The sequence below is a fragment of the Colletotrichum higginsianum genome, chromosome 1, assembly GCF_001672515.1.
Source record: "Colletotrichum higginsianum IMI 349063 chromosome 1, whole genome shotgun sequence".
Classification (NCBI taxonomy): domain Eukaryota; kingdom Fungi; phylum Ascomycota; class Sordariomycetes; order Glomerellales; family Glomerellaceae; genus Colletotrichum; species Colletotrichum higginsianum.
In genome coordinates, this window is record NC_030954.1 from 3,981,348 (window position 1) to 4,001,232 (window position 19,885).

General features: G+C 55.4%; 7 protein-coding genes across 7 annotated transcripts; 3 read left to right on the forward strand and 4 right to left on the reverse strand.

The window, feature by feature from the left end:
- Positions 1-201: 201 nt before the first annotated feature.
- CH63R_01176 (Ubiquitin carboxyl-terminal hydrolase) lies at positions 202-1,883 on the reverse strand (the record flags this gene model as incomplete). Its single annotated transcript, XM_018296151.1, has 3 exons — positions 202-1,134; positions 1,193-1,387; positions 1,440-1,883. 3 exons carry the CDS (start codon positions 1,881-1,883, stop codon positions 202-204), a joined length of 1,572 nt encoding a protein of 523 aa, XP_018164513.1.
- A 1,228-nt stretch (positions 1,884-3,111) lies between these two features.
- CH63R_01177 (Nucleoporin pom152) lies at positions 3,112-7,088 on the forward strand (the record flags this gene model as incomplete). Its single annotated transcript, XM_018296152.1, has 4 exons — positions 3,112-3,576; positions 3,638-3,786; positions 3,844-5,921; positions 5,971-7,088. 4 exons carry the CDS (start codon positions 3,112-3,114, stop codon positions 7,086-7,088), a joined length of 3,810 nt encoding a protein of 1,269 aa, XP_018164514.1.
- A 429-nt stretch (positions 7,089-7,517) lies between these two features.
- On the reverse strand, positions 7,518-10,836 carry CH63R_01178 (Nrap protein; the record flags this gene model as incomplete). Its single annotated transcript, XM_018296153.1, has 2 exons — positions 7,518-10,565; positions 10,624-10,836. 2 exons carry the CDS (start codon positions 10,834-10,836, stop codon positions 7,518-7,520), a joined length of 3,261 nt encoding a protein of 1,086 aa, XP_018164515.1.
- A 1,595-nt stretch (positions 10,837-12,431) lies between these two features.
- CH63R_01179 (Succinyl-CoA:3-ketoacid-coenzyme A transferase) lies at positions 12,432-14,144 on the forward strand (the record flags this gene model as incomplete). The annotated part of the gene is made up of 3 exons (XM_018296154.1): positions 12,432-12,491; positions 12,585-13,952; positions 14,013-14,144. The coding sequence occupies 3 exons, from the start codon at positions 12,432-12,434 to the stop codon at positions 14,142-14,144; spliced, it is 1,560 nt and encodes a 519-aa protein (XP_018164516.1).
- Positions 14,145-14,465: 321 nt separating this feature from the next.
- Positions 14,466-15,973, reverse strand: CH63R_01180 (Cbs domain-containing protein; the record flags this gene model as incomplete). The annotated part of the gene is made up of 2 exons (XM_018296155.1): positions 14,466-15,642; positions 15,705-15,973. 2 exons carry the CDS (start codon positions 15,971-15,973, stop codon positions 14,466-14,468), a joined length of 1,446 nt encoding a protein of 481 aa, XP_018164517.1.
- A 1,625-nt stretch (positions 15,974-17,598) lies between these two features.
- Positions 17,599-18,501, forward strand: CH63R_01181 (Casein kinase substrate phosphoprotein PP28; the record flags this gene model as incomplete). Its single annotated transcript, XM_018296156.1, has 3 exons — positions 17,599-17,668; positions 17,742-18,316; positions 18,379-18,501. The coding sequence occupies 3 exons, from the start codon at positions 17,599-17,601 to the stop codon at positions 18,499-18,501; spliced, it is 768 nt and encodes a 255-aa protein (XP_018164518.1).
- Positions 18,502-18,764: 263 nt separating this feature from the next.
- On the reverse strand, positions 18,765-19,793 carry CH63R_01182 (uncharacterized protein; the record flags this gene model as incomplete). The annotated part of the gene is made up of 1 exon (XM_018296157.1): positions 18,765-19,793. The coding sequence occupies one exon, from the start codon at positions 19,791-19,793 to the stop codon at positions 18,765-18,767; it is 1,029 nt and encodes a 342-aa protein (XP_018164519.1).
- Positions 19,794-19,885: the final 92 nt, after the last annotated feature.

Sequence of the window (19,885 nt, forward strand, 5' to 3'; positions counted from 1 at the left end):
TCCCCTTCGTCCCTTCCTTCGATAGGTATTTGCACACCAATGGTCGCAAAAGATGTTGCTGTCAGAGAGGCTTGCTTTTCGCCCATGTCCACCCAAAGCCACCCGCTGTTTCCGGAACCAAATCAACGCCCGTCGTGTCTTGAAAAGTTTGCATCATTTCTCCGCGAAAGCCTACGCAGTGCCAATTTTCTTCACGCCCCTCTACACATCAATAGCCCAGTCAGCGAGCACACCGTGATCGGCTAGTTTCTGCACCCAGCAGTTGATGGCGGGAGAGTGGTCCTTCTGACGTCCCTGGACGCGGTCTTCGTCTTCCTTCATGAGGGCGATCTCCGCGTTATACTCCCCTATCAGTGATTTCTGTTCTGTCACCAAGTCGCTGTAAAGTTCGAAGAGCTCCATAGCCTCCATGGACGGATTGTTGACCTTCTTCTCGAAGGCTGGATCAGCTCCCGCCCTTTTCAAGTCAATGCCGAAGCCGGCGAGGCGCCCTGTCTCGCCAGGTTTCAGAGGTTGCTCATTGCCTGCTACTAGACGTTTCCAGCTGTTAAGATTTTCAGTGCGGTTGCCAAGAAGCTCAAACGAACGAATCGTGCGCGCAAGGCTCTCAGAGACGATGGTCAGGGGGCTCTTGCACAGGGCGAGCAGGTTGAACGACAGGGCACTCTCTTCGAACTGGAGCATGCGCGCCTGAATCTCGGGACGGACGAGGTTGGCCCAATGGACGCCGTCTTCAAGGGGGCCAAGGCAAACGGGTCTCGTCTTGAGGCCATCCAACTCCCATACCGAGCCATTAGCTGGTACGTAAGCGATGAAGTGGTAGCCCGACTCCGAGTCAATCTTTTGCTTCTTGGCCCTCTTGGTCTTCTTGGACGGTCCTCTACGCTTTTTCTTCTTCGAGTCGGCGGCTTCGGTCTCAAGGAACAGGTCCGCGTTCAAGTGATCCATTCGCCTGGTGAAGGAATTGTGGACAGAGCGGATGAATGTGTTTGAACTCAGGGCGTGGCCACGAAGTGGAGTGCTGAGGTTGCTCGTTGAATCCTTGAACGCTTGAAGATTTGTACCGAGATCGACGCCCTCGCAGTTCATGAGAATGTTCGTCATTGCGACGGTTGCGCAGGCATTGTCTGTGGTCTGTACGCGTGTCAGTGTCCGTTGTAAGATAGGGGAGAAAGTCCTGATGGAAACAGACTTGGTTCGCGAACCATATATCCCGCCCATCGACGACCTCATCGTCCTCGTAGTTCTCGGAAAAGTACTGGTAGAGAAAGATGAAACCGTAAACGGGTTGAGGAAGAGTCGCAACATAGTCCTCGTCGACCGAGAATACTTCCTGAACCTTCACATCCTTGACGCCCATTTCTCGGAGCATGGCGTTAAAGAAAGCCTACCGTTCACGTCAGACGGGGTGTGCCGGATTGACAGTCTGGAAAACATACCGGTTCAGACTCCACCTCACACCAGCCTTCCCACTCCTGAAGTTCATCCGTGGCTATGGGTGCCAAAGCTTCACGGAGTAGCATCTTGTAGTCCCTTGCCTCCCGAGAAGCGACAGCGGCGGTTGCGGCTTCGGTCGCCTTCCGCTTAGGATTCCGTCTCGAGTCGGCCATAGCGGCTTCGCCGTCGACCTCCAAAGGCGACTCCTTCCGCTTCAAGGCACGAGATGTTCTTGCCTGAGAAACGGACTCGCCTGCTACGATAGAATCGGCATCGAGCTCTAGACTTTTCTCAACGCCGTAGATCTCGCGTGTGTTGCCTGCAGTTGGGTTTTTGTCAGATTTTGGCTGCGACTCGGTTGTTGCCACGGCTGTGCCTCCCCACGCCTGGCGGCTTCGCAGTTGTCGTCGACCCAACTCAGGACGCGAAGGTGTTGTAGACGGCATTCTGCCTGGAACGACTAATTTGGCATGTTCTGTTGCTTGGCCGAGGTCTTTTCGACAATGAAACGAGGACGCCTTTGGCGACAATCGAAAAGTTCGTGAGACAAGGCAGGAGATAGGAGGTAGGAGGCTTGGAGAGCGTGGCAGGGGTTGGTGGCAGTGAGAGAAAGGACTAAGTAAAAATTCAGAGAAAACTGGAAGTCCGGGTGTCTTGGGAAGGGCAACCTATAAATGAACCAAGGCGGAACAGGATGTCACTGCTGAACACAGACAGGCATTTTTTCGTCTGTTCTGTTTCTTGCAAGGGACTTCGATGAAGGTAAGAGGTTTTGGTTTTGGGGCTGGCAAACAAAGTGCTTCATGACGGAATGAGCCACATTGGCAAAGGAGGACGAAACACTTGACAAATCCATTGGCTGGCCAGTTTGTGCCGCTGCACACAAGAGATTTGGGGGGGATGGCAGCTGAGCTTTATCCAAAACAAAAATACACAAAGAGGCTGACGTCTACATGTTGAGGCATCGCGAGTAAGTAGGAAACAAGCCATGTAGACCTCACCTGATGCAGATTAGCTTCGCCTCACAAATCTATACGAAAGCAGGGACAGTTTAAGAGCCCAGCGCCACTCCAATCACTTTACCTTTGATATCGAATGCCCCAGAACCTTGGGCCGGGATTAGAAGTTGCGTTCAAGCTATGATCAATATCGTTGATAGGAGTGTTGTGTAACGGTGAGGGTTGTTTGTGCCTCTTCGACACGCTTCAGCTCCAACGACGTCAACCTCCTCCTCTTCCGCTGTCAGTTGGTCAGGAGCCTCAGCGGAAGACACCACCTAAGTGGGCCTAAGGCTGCTGATTCACACAGCGCTCTGCCACAAACCGCTGGAGTTGTAGCTGTCAGAAAGCTCCGACCCTGTTAGTATCCCGGGGCGGACCCACTATATGGCCGTCAGACCAATCAATGCCCTCGAAGACAAAGCTAGGTGGGTGTTGTTGACAGGCGCGTTTGGACGTGACGAGCACTCGCTGGAAATTTTGAAGCAGCTCTGTACTGCCTAATTCTCGCCCTCCAGTTTCTTTTTATTTACACGACGTCAACATTAGCTTGCAACGCCGGCAAGCGCATTCGACGCTCCTCGGTCTCCATTCGCATCACCAAAATACTACTGCTTCCTACCGGCGACTTTTGCAAACTGCTAATCTTATGAGGCGATCCTGAGTTAGGCATGCGATGAGCGCAACTCCGAGACAGCGGACTGGTGGTTTCCCACAAACGCCGGCGACCGCAGCACCGGGCAGATCACGACGACAAGACCCCGACCCAAACTCCTCCGTGTCCTCCCAGAAGAGCAGCCGATCATCTGCTCTCCCTCTAGCCCCCGAAAATGCCTCCCGCGGCGGCCCCGCAACTGAGCCAGTCATCCCTCTGACAATCCTAGACGCACCCCAGCAACGCTTCTACGCCTTTGCGATATACGTTGGTCTGTTTGCTTGGAGGTTCTACGACTGGATCAAGCTGGTGGAGGATAACGACACATCAGCTTGGCTGTTCCTCAAATGGGTCTTCATTGACTTTGGTTTCTTGTTCGGCCTCCCGGAACTGAGGATACCATGGCTGGAGATGTCACAACCCGTCGTTACGGCCATTTTCCTCTTCCACGCTTTCTTCAATTTCATGTTGATGTTCAACATTCCGGTACGTGGGAGAAAAGGGGATTCCCGGAGCTTGGATCCAGGCAACACTAACAGACGAGCAGCTTCCACTGCAGCCATGGCTCATTGGCTTCTTTAAGGTCTTTTACGACCGCGAGGTAGCCGTTTCGGAGCACACAGTCAAGGTCTCGAGTATTCTGCATAATCATTCCTTGATCATGGGAAGACAGATCATCAATATTCTGCCGGAAGGGTAGGTCTCTTCGCCGATACCCAACCAAACAGCCCTCATCGCTAATATCCTGTTTAGCTCCGCGGTTCTCAATTTTGAGCAAATCCCATTTTGTATCGGCGAAGGCCGCGAGACTGCCCGGCTGCCTATCCAGTTCAACTCAACGGTGCCCGCCGAAATGGAACTCACTCGCATCGATCTCGAGACCAACCAAGAGGAAACCATCAAGCTGTCTAGTCGCGACGTTCGGAAAATTGCGAAACAGATCAAGGATCAAACGGCAGAATCCAACCCGCTAGCCCACATCATCGAATATCCAGTCAAGAAGACCGGTGTTTACCGTCTCGGTAGGGTTCTGGACGAATACAAGCTTGAAGTTCAGCGCGCGACCCGGGACACATACGTTGTTCCATGCCCTAAGGCCAAGTTTCGTACTCCTGACAACCAGGGCCGCTGCATCAGAGACTTGTCCGATTTGCTTGTCGACGTCACCGGAACACCGCCCCTGAAGATTGTCTACAGTCGAACGGTCAACGACAAGGACAAGAGTTTCCACTTCCAGAGCCTGCAGCCAGAGGATCACACGTCGCCCTTGCTGGGCTCGCCGTCTTCGTCTTTGACTCATGCCGGCGACGAGGACACGTCGTGGGTCAGGCCTCAAACCGTGGCGGTACGTCTGAACGAGACACTGGACGAACCAGGTCGATGGCAGTACGCCGTAGATGAGGTTACGGACGGGTTTGGTAATGTTCGCAAGTACGCTCCTTCTGCGGAAGAGACCGAGGCGCGTGCCCGGCCTAAGGATCTGGCTCGCACCTTTTTGGTAAAGGAGCGACCCAAGGTCAAGCTACATGGCTGCGATCTCCGCAAACCACTCAAGGTTGCTAAAAAGGACAAGGCGCGCCTGCCTGTGCACTTCTCAATCGATGGCAAAACCGCAGATGCCTCTCATACGGTCACGTGGGACTTCTCGCCTATCGACTCGTTGACCAACAGCGGCGACCACGGTGATAAGGTTTCTGTGGCTTCCTTCTCCGCTGTCAACTCTCGCGATCAGCCTCTGGTTTCGGAGCCTGGGCTGTATACGCTGAAATCAGTCTCGAGTGGCTCGTGCGAAGGAGAAGTTCAGGAGCCATCGTCATGTCTTCTGCTCAATCCACTGGAGCCGCAGTTATCGATTCGCTCCGAAGAGATACCCGACAAGTGTGCAGGCAACTCTGTGGGACTCCGGGTGGACTTGGACCTGATTGGAACACCGCCATTTGTGGTCCGGTATGATGTCGTTGACGAACAACTCAAGACTAGACACGAATCAGTCAAGGTCGAAGGCCTGAGACAACAAGTCGAACTCAGACCCACAGCTGCCGGACATCATAAGTACATCTTCAAATTCGTCGACGACGCTATTTACAAAAATCGGCCTTTGAGCCCTGACATGACCTTGGAGACGGACGTCAAGCCGGCCGCTTCAGCGGTCATTCATCATCCTACGGGACTCAAAAGTGCCTGTCTGGAAGAACCAGTCGAGGTTGAGATACACCTTCGTGGTGATGCTCCCTTTTCGCTCGAATGGGAGCTCGTACACGACGGCAAGCGCAAGTCTGAGCGCGCCACCGGTATTGCGGGCCCGAAATTCAAGATCAAAACCAAGCCTCTCGCAAAGGGAGGAGAGTACACGCTTGCTCTGAACAGCGTCCAAGACAAATCAGGTTGTCGCACCTTCCTGAAGGATGAGCTGAAAATCTCTGTCAGGCGCCAGAGACCCCGTGCGGCATTTGGCCTGGTAGAGAACAAGCGGAGCATCAAAACGATCGAAAATGCCGAGGTCAAGTTGCCGTTGCGTCTTCAAGGTGACAAGCCTTGGACCGTTTCTTACCGCAATATCGATGAAGGCGATGCCGTTCGCACAGAGAAATTGAGAAACGACAACGACATCCTTACTGTCGAGGCACGAGGCACGTACGAGATTATCGACGTCCAAGATAGAGAATGTCCCGGAATCGTGGACCCCCAGGCATCCAGATTCGAGGTTGATTGGTATCCTCGACCGCAAATTTCCCTGATACAGACCGACACGGTCACCTCAGACGGTAACAAATTCTCGAAGCGCGATGTTTGCGAAGGAGATATTGATACATTTGAAGTCTCTCTCAAGGGTAAGCTTAATCTATACCTGATTGGAACTCGCATTGCTGACTTAGACAGGCTCTGCTCCTTTCCATGTTGATTACAAGGTTGAGCACCACCCCTTTGATGGGTCTTCCAAGGGCCAGGCCTCTAGCAAAAAAGACCTCGATACCTCTCTCAACAAAGCGTCCATCCCCATGGACACTTCGAAGCCTGGTCGATACATTTATCAGTTCTCTGAACTAGCAGACAATCTCTATGACGGCAAAACAAACTCTCACTCCTTGACAGTGGCTCAGCGTGTTAATGCCAAGCCGTCCGCTGCCTTCATCAAGCCTGGGCAGTCTTTCAAGTACTGCAAGACGGAGCAGGACAAGGAAGACACGATTCCTATCACACTCAACGGTGTCGCTCCATTCCACGTTGAAATTGAGATCAAGCATCATAGCGGCACCATCCCCGAGACGTATCGGATCCCGTCAATCCAGACTAACTCGTACGGCATCCATATCCCAAGGCAGTATCTGCGACTGGGGATCCAGCATGTTCGCATCCGCGAAGTCAGAGATGCCCGTGGGTGCCAAAAGAAGTACGAAATCGGCGCGCCGTCCGTACAAGTCCATCTTCACGATGCCCCTGCCATATATCCTCTTGAGAGCCGTGGAGACTACTGCGTCGGCGAGCGTATTGCATACACACTTTCTGGCACGCCTCCGTTTGAGATCTGGTATGATTTCCAGGGTCAGCAACGCAAGGCCAAATCTGGCACCACCAACTTCCGCCGAATCGCCGAGTCTCCTGGCGAATTCACCATCACATCCATCTCTGACAAGGCCTCGGAGTGCCGCGCCTCCGTCGACATCACCAAGACCATCCACCCTCTTCCCGCTGTCAAGATCAGCAGGGGACGACAGACTCGCGTGGACATCCACGAAGGCAACGAAGTGGAGATACTCTTTGAGTTCTGGGGCACCCCGCCATTCGAGTTCACCTACACACGCAGCTCCAACGCTCGCAAGGGCCAGAAGAGCGTGGTGCTGGAGACGCGACACGACGTCTCGTATGAGAGCAGCAAGATCATTCGCGCGAGCCAAGAAGGCACGTATGAGGTGGTCGCCATCAAGGACAAGTTCTGCGCCTTCTCCACGCAGCAGGTTGCCGGCACTGGCAAGGACCAGAAGCTGCTGCAGTATTAGAATGAACAGAACGAACGCGCGCTCGGGGCTAGGTTGGGTGGGGGGATTGACTTTTGTTTTTTAGCAGATGCACCAAACCAAGGCTTGCTGCATGACGACGGAAAGGAAATGCTTGTTTATACGTCTGTTGGTGTGCATACATTGGCATCTATATCATGGCACGGCGTTTTATTCAGGGGAAATCAATGTTGAATAGGGCTTAAATCAGTATGACCAAAGACAGTTTCATTCTGTAGATCAGTTCCCTTCCGGTAATGTACATGAGATGATGGTAGAACGATTGAAACTTTGTGATTTGCAGTGTGAATTCGAGATCACACCGCTTTGCTGGTCTGGACCTTTCCCAACCCGCTATGATGAACAAATTACCACAACCACGCACGTCTGTCTGCACGTTTGTAGCCGACCCGACTGTCCTCTTTTTTTTTCTCATTCGGTGAGCTCGATCCTCTTGAACAAGTCACCGCCAATCCTGGCAATCTCCAAAAGGACCGCCGGCTTGTTCACCTCGACGATGTCGCCCTCGTCGTCGCCGGCATCTTTGACCTGTCGGAAATTGTAGGGCAGACCCACACGGAACACCTGCCTGCTGCGCAACTTGGGCTGCCAGATGGCACCGATGACGACGTCGTCCGGCGCGCCATGGAAGAAGAGGAGGGTATCCTCGTACGCAGCCTCGAGCTCGCGCAGCAGCACCGTCGCCGGGTGCCTGCCGAGGGGGAGAGGCACCTTACCGGTGCGCTCATCTAGGTTCTTGAAGAGCGAGTGCCGCGTGCCGGCCTCGGAAGCGGCGTCACGGGCGACGCGCTTCAGGGCGGAGGACGACAGATGGAGCAGCACATCGTAGTCGACGAGTGAGGGGCGGAAGAGCTCGGCCGTGTCGAGGGCAATCCCTTGCTCCTTGACGAGTCTGCTCGCGGCCTTTGCGAGGCGCGTCATGCGCGTCGCGAGGAGCTTGGAGGGACCGTGTCGTGTATAGGCCAGTCCAAGATGGTCGTGGGGTGTGGCCACAAAGAGGACGGCGTGGTTCATATTGGGGTCGCGTGCGCGCCAGGCCTCGAGATGGTGCGAGACGATGGCGCGGTCTTCGACGGACATGTCGTCTGATGAGTCAACGACGAGGGCTTCGTCGCGCCAGTCCCAGCGGGAGAGAAAGAGGAGCGTGCGGAGGAAGCCCGACATGGGACTCGAGGGGACCTTCCATGGGTGCGGGTTCAGGTAGACGTGGAGAACGAGGAGCTCGATGAGCTCTTCGGTAACATGGCCAGCAAGCTTGTGGGCGTTGAACCAGTGCTTGACAAGGCGGATCGTTGTGGACAGGGTCGTGAAGCGTGTGCAGTAGGTCGTGATCGTCTGCGTGTGCAGGGGCAGGTGCTTGTAGCGCCAGTGCAGGTTAAACAGCGCCTCCTCGGCCTCGGCTCTGGTCTGAGGGCTGATGGTCTTGTTCTTGGCCTGGCGATCCAGTAGCGTTTCCTCGAGTTCGGCGTAGATGCGCAAGCGGAACGCGGCGCCAGTCTCGTATATGATGTCGAGGTAGGCCAGGTTATCGATATCGCGCGCCGCGTTGTCGCGGCCCAGGCTCGTCGTGATGTTATCGTGGACAGCCCGTAACCTCCGGTCGATGTCGAGGAGGAACTCAATCTTGGTCTCCTGGATGGCGACCACGTTCTCTGGCCACTTGCTAGAAGCCTCAAAGTACAGGTTCACATCCATGGGTGGGGGGCTGGTCTTCTGGGAAAGGGTGAAAGGTGGCCTGATAGAGGCAGATCGGAGTTCGGGAACGATAGGGGAGATCTGTCTGATAGACAACGGTATGTCCTCCAGGCCGCGAACGTCCTGCTCTAGGGTTCCGAAAGCCTTCCTCGCCGCCTCAAACGCTTCCTTGTCCAGGGGCGAGAGCTCCAGGGACAGAGGGAACTCGGCGTCGTGGAATCGCAGATCACCGGCGCCGAGGCTTAAGTGACGCTGGAGAGTGTAACGAATGATTTCTTCACAGACACCTGCAGCTGTCTTGTTCGTCCACTGCACACACTCGAGGATGCTGCCATCTTGGAATCGGCGCAGCTCGGCCTTGTCACCCCAGAACTTCCGGAACTTGGCGGCCTCTTTTTCCAGCTCGGCCGAAGGTCCGTACTCCATCAGCCGTCCCATGTTGGCAGGATCAAAGACGACGCCGACTTGAATGTTGGACAGGTTCCGCGACTGGCTGCTGGTAACTGACCAAGGTGCCGGGTCTTGGCTCGAGAAATGGATCAGCTGGGATCTCTCCTTCAGCGCCTTTTTGAGAACCGCATTCGCTTTGAAGCTGAGGTCCCAGACAGCTCCTCGACGGTCAGGATTGTTACTCTTCGAGTTGCTGTCGACGTTTTGAATTTCGAAAATGGCATCGTACAGCTGCAGTGGCATGTCGGCTTTTGTGATGAATGTCGGTTCGAACTGGTTGGCCAAAGTGTCGTTGAGCACCTCCATAGTTGTGCAAGCGTGGAAGCGAAGAAGACCCGCGGACCATGGGCTCATCTTGTACAATATGTTGACTTCGCGGTCGGGGTCGAACATGACGGGACCATTCTCACGGATGATCTCGGCGTCATGCTTATAGGTGCCGAACACGAAAGGCTTCTTGGAGAATTCGGTAGAGGCGAGAAACTGAATGGCAGCCTTGAAAAGCTCTGTGCTGCTCAGGGCCGAGGACAGCGCCGGTTGTCCGTTTCGTCCGCCTGTCTGTAAGAGCAGCGCTATCATGATGGCCCATTCAAAGTGACCAAATCCGCCCTTGGACAGCGAGCTGCCTAGGCCTCGTTGTTGCAGCCAGATCCTGCCGAGAATGCAAGCGTCCGCAAATGCTTTACATTCGGTTTTGGCTCGAGTCAGAACGCGAAGGTAGGTAACGAAAGTGTCTTCGGCCTTGAGGGTCGAGTTGTAGAACGGCGTTGCGGCGTTTGAGTCTTTGACGTCGGTCTGCACAGTCTTGTTGCCGTTGAAGGACGGACTCAGCTTCGACTTGGGGAAAACCCCCTCGGGCGCGCAGGGGATGATGCGTATGATATACTCTGGGTCGGACTTCTTCCCATCGTCGCTTTCGTCGCCCGGGTTGTTGGATGTCGACACAGGCCTGATGCAGAGTACGGGTAGGAGGAGATTTCCGTTCAGGTGCTCGAATTTCAGGTCGGCGGACTCTCCCAGCTCCTTTCGCAAGCTTGCCGCAATGTTGGCAATGTAGTACGCTCTGCGATAGAAGTAGCGCATGTTCTGATGGTCTTTCTCTTGGAAAAGCGAGGCTGGCATCTGTACGATCATGTCGACGCCCTTGTTAGCCTGGGCGTCGACCATGGTCTTCGAGACGTAGCTGCCGACTACATTGTACGCCGCGGGCTTTTCAAAAGACAGCTTGTACGGCGCATCGTCGGCGGGCTTCGGGTCCGGGTAGGGGATCTTTATGCGATGAGTTTTCTGGAACTTGCGCGTAGCTTCGGTAATCTAGCACTCTATAGTCAACAACACGGACCCGAAGGAGAGGATTGCGGAGTTTACGCACGGGAATAGGACCATGGGACTCAATGCCTTGAATCAGATTTCTGATCCTGTGCAGTAGTGCGTCGGCGCCATTCAGGGCCTTGGCGTAGTCGACCTCGACCTCCTTCAGAAGCTCGTCCGTCTGCAGGACGAATGGGCTCGCAGTCGCAATGTTAGTCGCGGTCCTGGAGCCGCCCTGGTGGGAGACTTTGCGTCGCTTGGGGCTCTGTTCCATTCTGACGGCTTGACAGGTCAGCCCGGTGATCTTGGTGCAAGGGGCTGCTATTTGATTCGGGACCGACAGGTGCAAACGGTCAGGCAAGTACGCAACTACACTGTAAGAGCGGCAGCGACTGCGAATCCCATCTGCACCATCACTGCCCGCGACCAAGGGAAATTTTTTGAAGCGTGGGGCATTCTGCAGGCCGATAAGAAGATGGGAGAAAACTTATCCCTGGCCGAAGGTCCGATAAGATCCTGGAACATCAATGACTCCACTTTTAAGAACGGTCCCAGACAACTGCACCCAGCCATGCCCATGGTGGCTGGCATGGGGCTGGATAAATATTTAAAGACAAGGTCGACGTCGTGTTAAAGATTCACTCAAGGGCCAGTGCGATCTGGCACGCTGCCTTAAGACTCTCGAGGGTGTCGTTTTCTTGATTTATTCTTCGACATCTGGATTCGATTGGGTGTACAATAGTAACGCAGCGGAACGTAGCGGGGGCTATTCATCCCTACCTACCCACCCAGGCAGGTAGGTACCTAACATCGGATGGCAACCAGAGCTCGAGTGCCGGGCCACGTACCGGGACAAAAAGTCAACACCAAAGATAGACATACCAGAAATCACAAGTACGCAAGAGACGACGGATCTCCAACCCCACTAAGGTGCGCCCCGGCGTTCAGTCGCCGGTATCGCAACGAGGCACTGCTACTCAACCGAGTCTCGCCTTTTGGTGTCGAGACCCAAGTACTGGGGTTCGGAATAGAAATTCCTCACTGATTCCGCTTCAGCAGGGTCTTCGGCAAACGGCGCCGCTTCCCGGACCGGTCCCCGACAAAACAGCCACGGGTTGCAACACCGTGGTACTCGTTCAGATTCAATTGACTGCTATATCATGAACTACCTACATCGCAGGAATGGAGGATGCACACTCGTTGCTGCTGTGATGTACTCCGTATATACATCTGTTCCAGTATTGGTTTTGCGGGGTTCGGACGGGAAGGCCCCCTCGGGGGGAAAAACTGGAGTTGAGACTTTCCCCAGTTTGGCGTTACCCTCCAAAGCGCAGAACGCAGGCGCCAAAACGTTTAGCCCCGCCACTTTCCGAGTCGCGGAACTAGAGAGGGGGATGACCGCTGAAATGTACCTGTCAATGCTTCTGCCACAGCTCCTGGCCACTGAGAGTGAGACCTCCCTCCTGCCCCCTGGCAATGTCCCAAGGTCCAAGCTTGCCTTTCCTCTTGCCGAGCTCAATCCCGAAGGGGCGGAGCAGCATACACCCCCCGAATCGCCCACGGCGCAACAAGTCGGCAACACACGGCCTTGGAGGCCAAAGGCTCCAAGGTCGAGCTGATGCAATAAATTGACCCGGGCCCCTTCAGGATTCCTCGTGACGGACCCTCTCTCTTCTCCCTCTCCCTCTCTCCGTCTCTCGGTCTCTTGCCAATTACTGTCCGGCTTCTCCGCTGTCTCTGCCGATGCTACTTGGTCGTCGTCGATCCCTGTAACACAACCGGCCCCTCCGTCCCGCTCGCTGCTCAGTACCTTTCCCGTCCTCGTAATCCCGACTGTAGCCATACACACCATACACATCTCCGTTCACAATGCCCTCACCAGCTTTGTGTGCACGCTCGTTGCGTGCCTATGCCCGCCATGGCTCTAACGTATGTCCGTCCCACTGAGATGGGGAGCCGAGACGCACCCAACGACATACGAGACTTGCTAGCCCAACTGACCCTTCCGTTCGTCGTGATTAGCACACTGCCATCTTGGCCCGCGCATTCTCTGCGACGGCGCGGAGGCCGGAAATCAACAAGGTCTACCCTTCAGCTACCGAGGCTCTCAAGGACATGAAGCCCGACTCCACACTTCTCTGCGGTGGCTTCGGACTCTGCGGTGTCCCCGATACCCTCATTGACGAGGTACTGAAGAAGCCCGAGATCACCGGCATCACTGCAGTCTCCAACAACGCCGGCACCGACACCTCCGGCCTCGGCAAGCTGCTGAAGACGAAGCAGATCAAGAAGATGGTTGCCAGCTACATTGGCGAGAACAAGACGTTCGAGAAGATGTACCTGACCGGCGAGGTCGAGCTCGAGCTGACCCCCCAGGGTACCCTCGCTGAGCGCTGCGCCGCCGGCGGCAAGGGCATTCCCGCCTTCTACACCCCGGCAGCCTTCGGCACCGTCGTACAGACGGGCGAGCTGCCCCTTCGCAACAAGCCCGACGGTTCGGCCGACCAGTTCTCCTACCCCAAGGACGTCAAGGTCTTCAACGGCAAGTCTTACCTTCTCGAGCACAGCATCGCCGGCGACTACGCCTTCGTCAAAGCCTACAAGGCCGACAAGCTCGGAAACTGCCAGTTCCGCCTTGCCGCCAACAACTTCAACGGCGCCATGGGCCGCAACGCCAAGATGACCATCGTCGAGGCCGAGCACATTGTCGAGCCCGGTGAGATCTCCCCCGAGGCCGTCCATCTGCCCGGCATCTATGTGAAGCGCGTCATTCAAAGCACGAGCGAGAAAAACATTGAGAAGTACACCTTTGCCAAGGATGAGAACGACGCAGACGCCAAGAAGGCCCTCGGCACCGGCGACACCGCCGCCAAGCGCGAGCGCATCGTCCGCCGCGCCGCAAAGGAGTTCAAGAACGGCATGTACGCCAACCTTGGCATCGGCATGCCCATGCTGGCCCCCGGCTTCGTCGGCCCCGAGGTCGAGGTCCAGCTGCAGTCCGAGAACGGTATCCTCGGCCTGGGCCCCTACCCCAAGAAGGGCGACGAGGACGCTGACCTCATCAACGCCGGCAAGGAGACCGTCACGCTTAAGCCCGGCGCCTCAGTCTTTGGTAGCGAGGAGAGCTTCGGCATGATCCGCAGCGGCCGCATCAACCTTACCATCCTCGGCGCCATGCAGGTTAGCGCCAACGGCGACCTCGCCAACTGGATGTTGCCTGGTAAGGTCAAGGGCTTCGGTGGGGCCATGGACCTCGTCAGCAACCCCAGCGCGACTAAGGTCGTCGTTACGATGGAGCACACGGATAAGAAGGGCAATGCCAAGATCGTCAAGCAGTGTGCCTTCCCCCTGACCGGCAGAGCCTGCGTCTCAAGGATCATTACTGAATTGGTGAGTTGCTTCTGCATGCTTCAGATCTCAAGACTCTCCGGAGACTAACAAGTCGTACAGGGCGTCTTTGATGTCGACTTCGCCCATGGCCTGACCCTTATCGAGATCGCGGACGGCGTGACGGTGGATGAGATTAAGAGCAAGACCGAGGCGCCATTCACTGTTGCCGATGACCTGAAGCCCATGTTGTAAGGTGGTATAACGTGTAGAATATCCTGGAGGCTGAGCGTCTGGAGGAAGGAAGTATATACCCGATGCGGAGGGTAAGCTGTTGTCACCATCTAAAGTACGGCGTCAAGCTGGTGGGCCAAAATGATAGCCATGATTTTGTTCGGTTTTTCCATAGGTAACCCCAAGTTGTTGTTAAATCTGCTCATTCGGTTTTCCGGCCATTCCCACAGTTTCGTATGCGAGGCTCCACAACGCTGTTTTCTCCATGTATTTCCTTCTATGAACATTCCCATGATGTCGTACCGTAACAGCCACCATGGGCAAGGTCTATCGGCGCTTTCATCATGAGCCCATAAAGGATTGCAAAATGTCATCAAGCCGCCGCCGCTTCTTCCGATTCGGATTCAGGCCTGTCTCCACATTCCCAAGCTGGACGGTAGGCTTCATCAGCTCTGCCGTCCTCCTCGCAGACGCCTGCCTGGTACTCGACGATGAAGTCCTGAAGAAGGTATATCTCGACGTCGCAAACAGCCCACGGCGAACATAAGACACGGCGGGTGCAATACCTGCCGGCCTTGCGGAACCGCAGTGACCCAATTGAAGACAGGCGAGCGGCTTGGACGGGAGCACCAGCTGCTCGGACACGGTTTTTTGCCCCATCTCTAGGCCGGCCCTCTTCAGATCCTCGTCCTTTGTGAACTGTCCAATGAAGGAGTACAGCCAGAAGGCCCAGGTCTCGAAGGGAAACCCCTTGCACGTCTGGGCCTCGTAGCCCGGCACGTCAACGTACATGGAGAGGTTCCTCTTGGCCGCGCCGCCGAGGTGGTCGAGAAACGGCGGCGTGTCCCGGCTGGGAACAAACTGGATGGGCTGGTTGCTGCTCTGGCAGAAATTCATCAGCCCGTCGTCGATGTTCCGGGCCAGGCCCTGCAGCTGTCTTGGTTTGCTCTCCTCGACGGAGTCGAAGAGCATCAGGTACCACAGCAGGGAGTCCTGGGGACCGTGCAAAGGTTCCTCCATCTCCCAGCCCTCACCCAGTGCCATGTCCACGGCCCCCCTCCAATCGCTTCGCGACGCGTTGACGTCGTACAGAGCGAGGGATGGGAACTTTGACACATGTTTGAGGGAGTGTCTGGTGACGGACTCGTCGCCCCAGAGCCTAAGGATCCGCAGCAAGGGAAAGGGATCGTCAATTTCCGACCAGCCCCTGACGAGGCGATCGTCGACCTTGGGGAAGGTGAGGCCCAGCTCGTCCGCCGGCTGGATGATCTCGAGGACGGCAAGGTTTCTAAGACGCGCGAGGGCCAGCAGCTCGTTCTCAGCGAAAGTGCATGCTCCCGTGATGTTCAGATGCGTCACGAAATCGACGGCGGGAGACTCGAGCGGTTTGAGGTAGTGCCGGAGGTCCTCGCTTGGCAGACAAATGTGTTGGCGGTAGCGGTAGAGACCCAGCGTCTTCTCGTCGTCCTCGGCGAGCAAAAATTTGGACAGAACCTTCCATGCCTGAAAACATACGCCTCTATGAAACTCGCATTAGATACACACAAGCCTCGGCAAGTAGGTGATTTCGGGGGAACGAACCGGTTCTCCAGCAGGCGCCATATTCTCCACAGGTACCGCTTGGGCAGGTCCTCGCGGGCCAGGTGCTGTTCTGTCACGTCGCCAATGTTTTCCGCCACCGTGTGCATCGCCATGTCGGCTAACGATCTCGGCCCCTTCCTCCCTTGCCCGCCGCGGCCTCTACGGGGTAGCCGGCCGGTCCGCCGCGACCAGTCCCGGCCGTTTTGGTAACCATCCGGAGGACGCGGGGCAACGACCTCTTTGAAGACTTGACCCGATGCGTCAAACATGGCAGAGGCTTCGTGCGGATGAGTAAAACTGAAGGACAGCGTCTTTTGAATACTTCTGACATACACACTTCATCCTTCATGAGAAGTCGATAGTCTCACGTTCAAGGGTGAGACGGCAGGGGGATAGGATAGACCGAGGGTCGGGCTCTGCAAAAGCCCGTCGCCCACTGTGCGTTGTTTACTGTGCATGATGATGCGGCACTGTCCGACCAGAATGCTTACAATGCGTCCTGGAGGTGGCAAGAGTGCTCTCGTGTCTTGGTCTCACCCAAGAAAACATTCGACTCGCGTCACCATAGCACCAGGGCAGTGAGAACAAGCCAGTATCACAAGTTTAGTTGCCATGTATAGCCTTCTCCCGAAAGTCAAAAGGATCAGCCAAGCCGAATCTGGCAGGAAAGTATGTATCGCCGCATAAAATTTCTCTGATCACCAATACAGCCGAAGCTGCCACGGGTCAGAGGGTAAGTGAGCGAATGAGTGCGTCAGTCTTACCTCCCATTTCCCCTCCAGGCACCTTCATTGATAACGTGAAAGGCAGAGTGAATAGAGAGGGTTTGTGTTTTATGATTAGGTAAAGAAGAGAAGAAGGAGAGGGAAAGCGTAGCTTTGCGCGGAGCGACGCCCTTCATATGGGATTTTTTTTTCGACTGGGTGGGTCGAGGCGGCTAGTTGTCGGAGCTGGGGTTCAGCCGGAGGCCGGTGCCCTGATGACGAGGAGTGGGTGGATGCCGGCCTGACAAATATCTTGGCATTCGACGTGGACAAAGCCGTCTCATACCTGCGATGATAAGAGCCACAACAACCTTTGCGAATTAGGCACTGTTTGTCAATATGTATGACTTGAAAGACTGAGGCAACTCAGCCAAGAACTGAATGAGCACTCGGGCAACCTGTTTTGTATAATTGGCCTCAACGCTCAGAGCTTCCTGTCTGGGTCACAGCTCCGTCAGACCTCTCTATCGTGAGCTCTACAGCCACATGTGGCTGAGATGCTGTTTTTAGCGCGGGGCAAAAATCGGTTGACGGTGAAAACGACCCCTGGAGACGGATCTATCAACGCCAACCAATAGGGACGGACGTGTTTGCGTTTGCGGAACTCTGCAGTCGTGTGGTGTGCTCCAACTACCAAGGTACCTGATAATACCTGCGTTGCGGTACCCAAATCTAAGCCCAAGGGACTCACGCAGTATCGTTATCGTGCTTTACGCGCCGTGGCCCAAGACTGCTAGCATGCTGCGGTACACTTCAGTAATGATGTTTGTCCTCCTCTGATCTGCCGTGCCTCCGCCTGTGAGTCCATTATGGTTAGTTTCTACCCCGATGAGAAACTGAACGACTTGTTCACTGCCGTGACCCTTCGATTTCCTCCGAACTGAAGTAGTGAATGACACTTCCTCGTTCCATACACCTTACCGTACCTACCCATCTCACCACATTTAGGTGCTACCGCTGCCCACTCAGCAGAGCGCACTTTTACCCCGCCATCCAATTCTTTGCAGCAACAACTCTCAATACACATCCCACTCTCTATTCCTTTGCTTCTCTCTTCAACCCCGCACTCTCTCGCGCAGACAACGCCGCAATTTAAAAACAAAAAGGAAAGACAGACATACTCAGTCAAAATGGCAGGTGGACAGCCAGGATCCAACTCTCGCGGCCGCGGTGGCAAGTTCAGAAAGTTCACCCGTGGAGGTTTGTTCTCACAAGTGTCCCGCGACGCCATTTCCCCAACGCTGACAATTTTTTTTCTTCCAATAATGATTAGGTGGCAAGCACTTCTCCCGCGATCTCAGACCTCTCGACGCCGATGGCAACGAAATCGATATGTGGTCTGCCAACTCGAAGAAGAAGAATGACGAAAGCTCCGAGGAGGATTCTGAGGAGGATTCCGAGGAAGAGTCCGGCTCCGATGAAGACGGCAAGCCCCAGGCCGAGATGTCCCGCGCCGAGCGAAAGGCTGCCGCTAAGGCCCGCAAGGACGCCGCCATAGCCAAGAAGAGAGCCCAGGCCGTGGAGGTCGGCGACCTGCCCCCTTCCGACTCGGAGGAGGAGAGCAGCGAGGACGACGCCGACATGCCCGCCAACCCCAACCATTCCAAGGCAGCCCGTAACCAGACGAAGGCGCCAGTCGCCGCCCCCGAGGTTGACGAGGCCGCCGAGGGCGTCAAGAAGCTGGCTGTCGCTAGCAACCGCAAGGAGCGCGAGAGCATGGAAGCTGCGCAAGCCAAGGAGAGATACCGCAAACTGCATGAGGCCGGCAAGACGGACGAGGCCAAGGCCGACCTTGCGCGCTTGAGACTCATTCGTGAGCAGAGAGCTGCCGACGCTGCCCGCCGGGACGTAAGTTTAATGCTCAATTACCAACTCATCACACCTCGATACTGACCAACCGTCGTTTACAGGCCGAGAAGGAAGAGCGCGAAGCCCAAGAGGCCGCTAAGAGAAAGGAGATTGAGGCGAAGGAGGCGAAGAAGAGAGAGGCCGCTCTCGGTCCCGTCAAGAAGGGCAAGAAGTCTAGCAAATAAGGCGACTTGGTATTCTTTGGACACACCCGGATGCAACGTCATACCATATCATACCATCGTTCTTCCAGGTTCATATTCGTTCGCGGCATAGCGTGCATCGGATACCTACGTCTGAGCTACAATGTGAACAAAATCTTGCTTTTCCGATCCCGTCTGTTCTCACAGATGGCCAACCCAGGTCCGGTGAGGTGCTCTACAATTACAAGAAGCCGGAATGCATTCCGTGATCCAGACAAACATGTGAAAAGTGCAGAGAGAACACTTTACATGCCGGCCAGGCCGTCTGTGCCGACAGCTTCGTGCCACACCTGATCAAAATCAACGCCTTGCTCCTGGAACAAGTCCCGAATCTGCTTGGCCACCTCGACTTGCTTTTCGGGCCCGAAGCCGCCTGGTTGCGACGACTCGAACTGCACAATCTCGATCCAGCGGAAAAAGAGGTTCTCCTTGCCAATGGCTGCGAGAGCGTCCCTGAACTGGAAGACTTGCCTCCGTCTGTCGTCCTCCTTGGCGCTCACGCCTTCTTCCTCTACAGTCATCCAGCCGTAGTCTTCGTGGTGCACTAAGACCAGGCGTCGGAAGGCCTCCAGAGCAATGTCCTTGCGGTCCACCATTGTGTGCGCGTCGATCATGGCTTGCCAGTCGAGATCCCACTGCCCGGTCATGGTGAGGTAGCCCGTCTTCTCCTGCAAAAGGAGCGGTGAGCAGGCCTGTCGAATGATCTGCTGCAAGGCCTCGTTCTTCTCCTTCTCCTTGAAGATGTCGCCCAGCTGTTGGTCCCACTCGCGGCTGCGCCGGACGTAGATCTCCTTCTCTCGGAAACCAACTCTCCATCGCCAGCTGACTGGGTTACCGTATGAACGGCCAAACACAAACTCGATGGGCCACGGCCAGACGAAGACGAAGAGCATGAAATCCAAAATGAGAGAGGCGCCGCGCTTACTAATTTCCCAAAGTAGCTGGCCCCAGGTCGATTCGGCAACGGGGAAGGTTGTTTCGTTGGGGTAGCCCATGGCAGACTGGACGAATTTGAAGTAGTATGGCAGGATGTAGTACATGCGCAGAAGAAAGAGCGCAGCGACGGCTAAGTTCATGCCAACGGGCACAAGGAAAATTTTCTTCTTGAAAGCCGCGGGTTTCGGATCGATATGAGTGATATAGACGTGTTGCGGCGAGAGCGTCTCGAGCAAGGGTTGAAGGACCTCTGCTGGTTTCTTAAAGGGTGCTGGCGGCGTGCCCGGCGACCTCTTGGGCGCCGCCTTGGACTTGACGACTTTAACTTTGGGCGCCATGGTGGCCGTCGGACACTACGAGGCGAGTTGGATTGCGAGTTTAAGGAGCTTGGCCAGTTGATATCTTGCCTCGAAGCTGGCCAATTTTACTT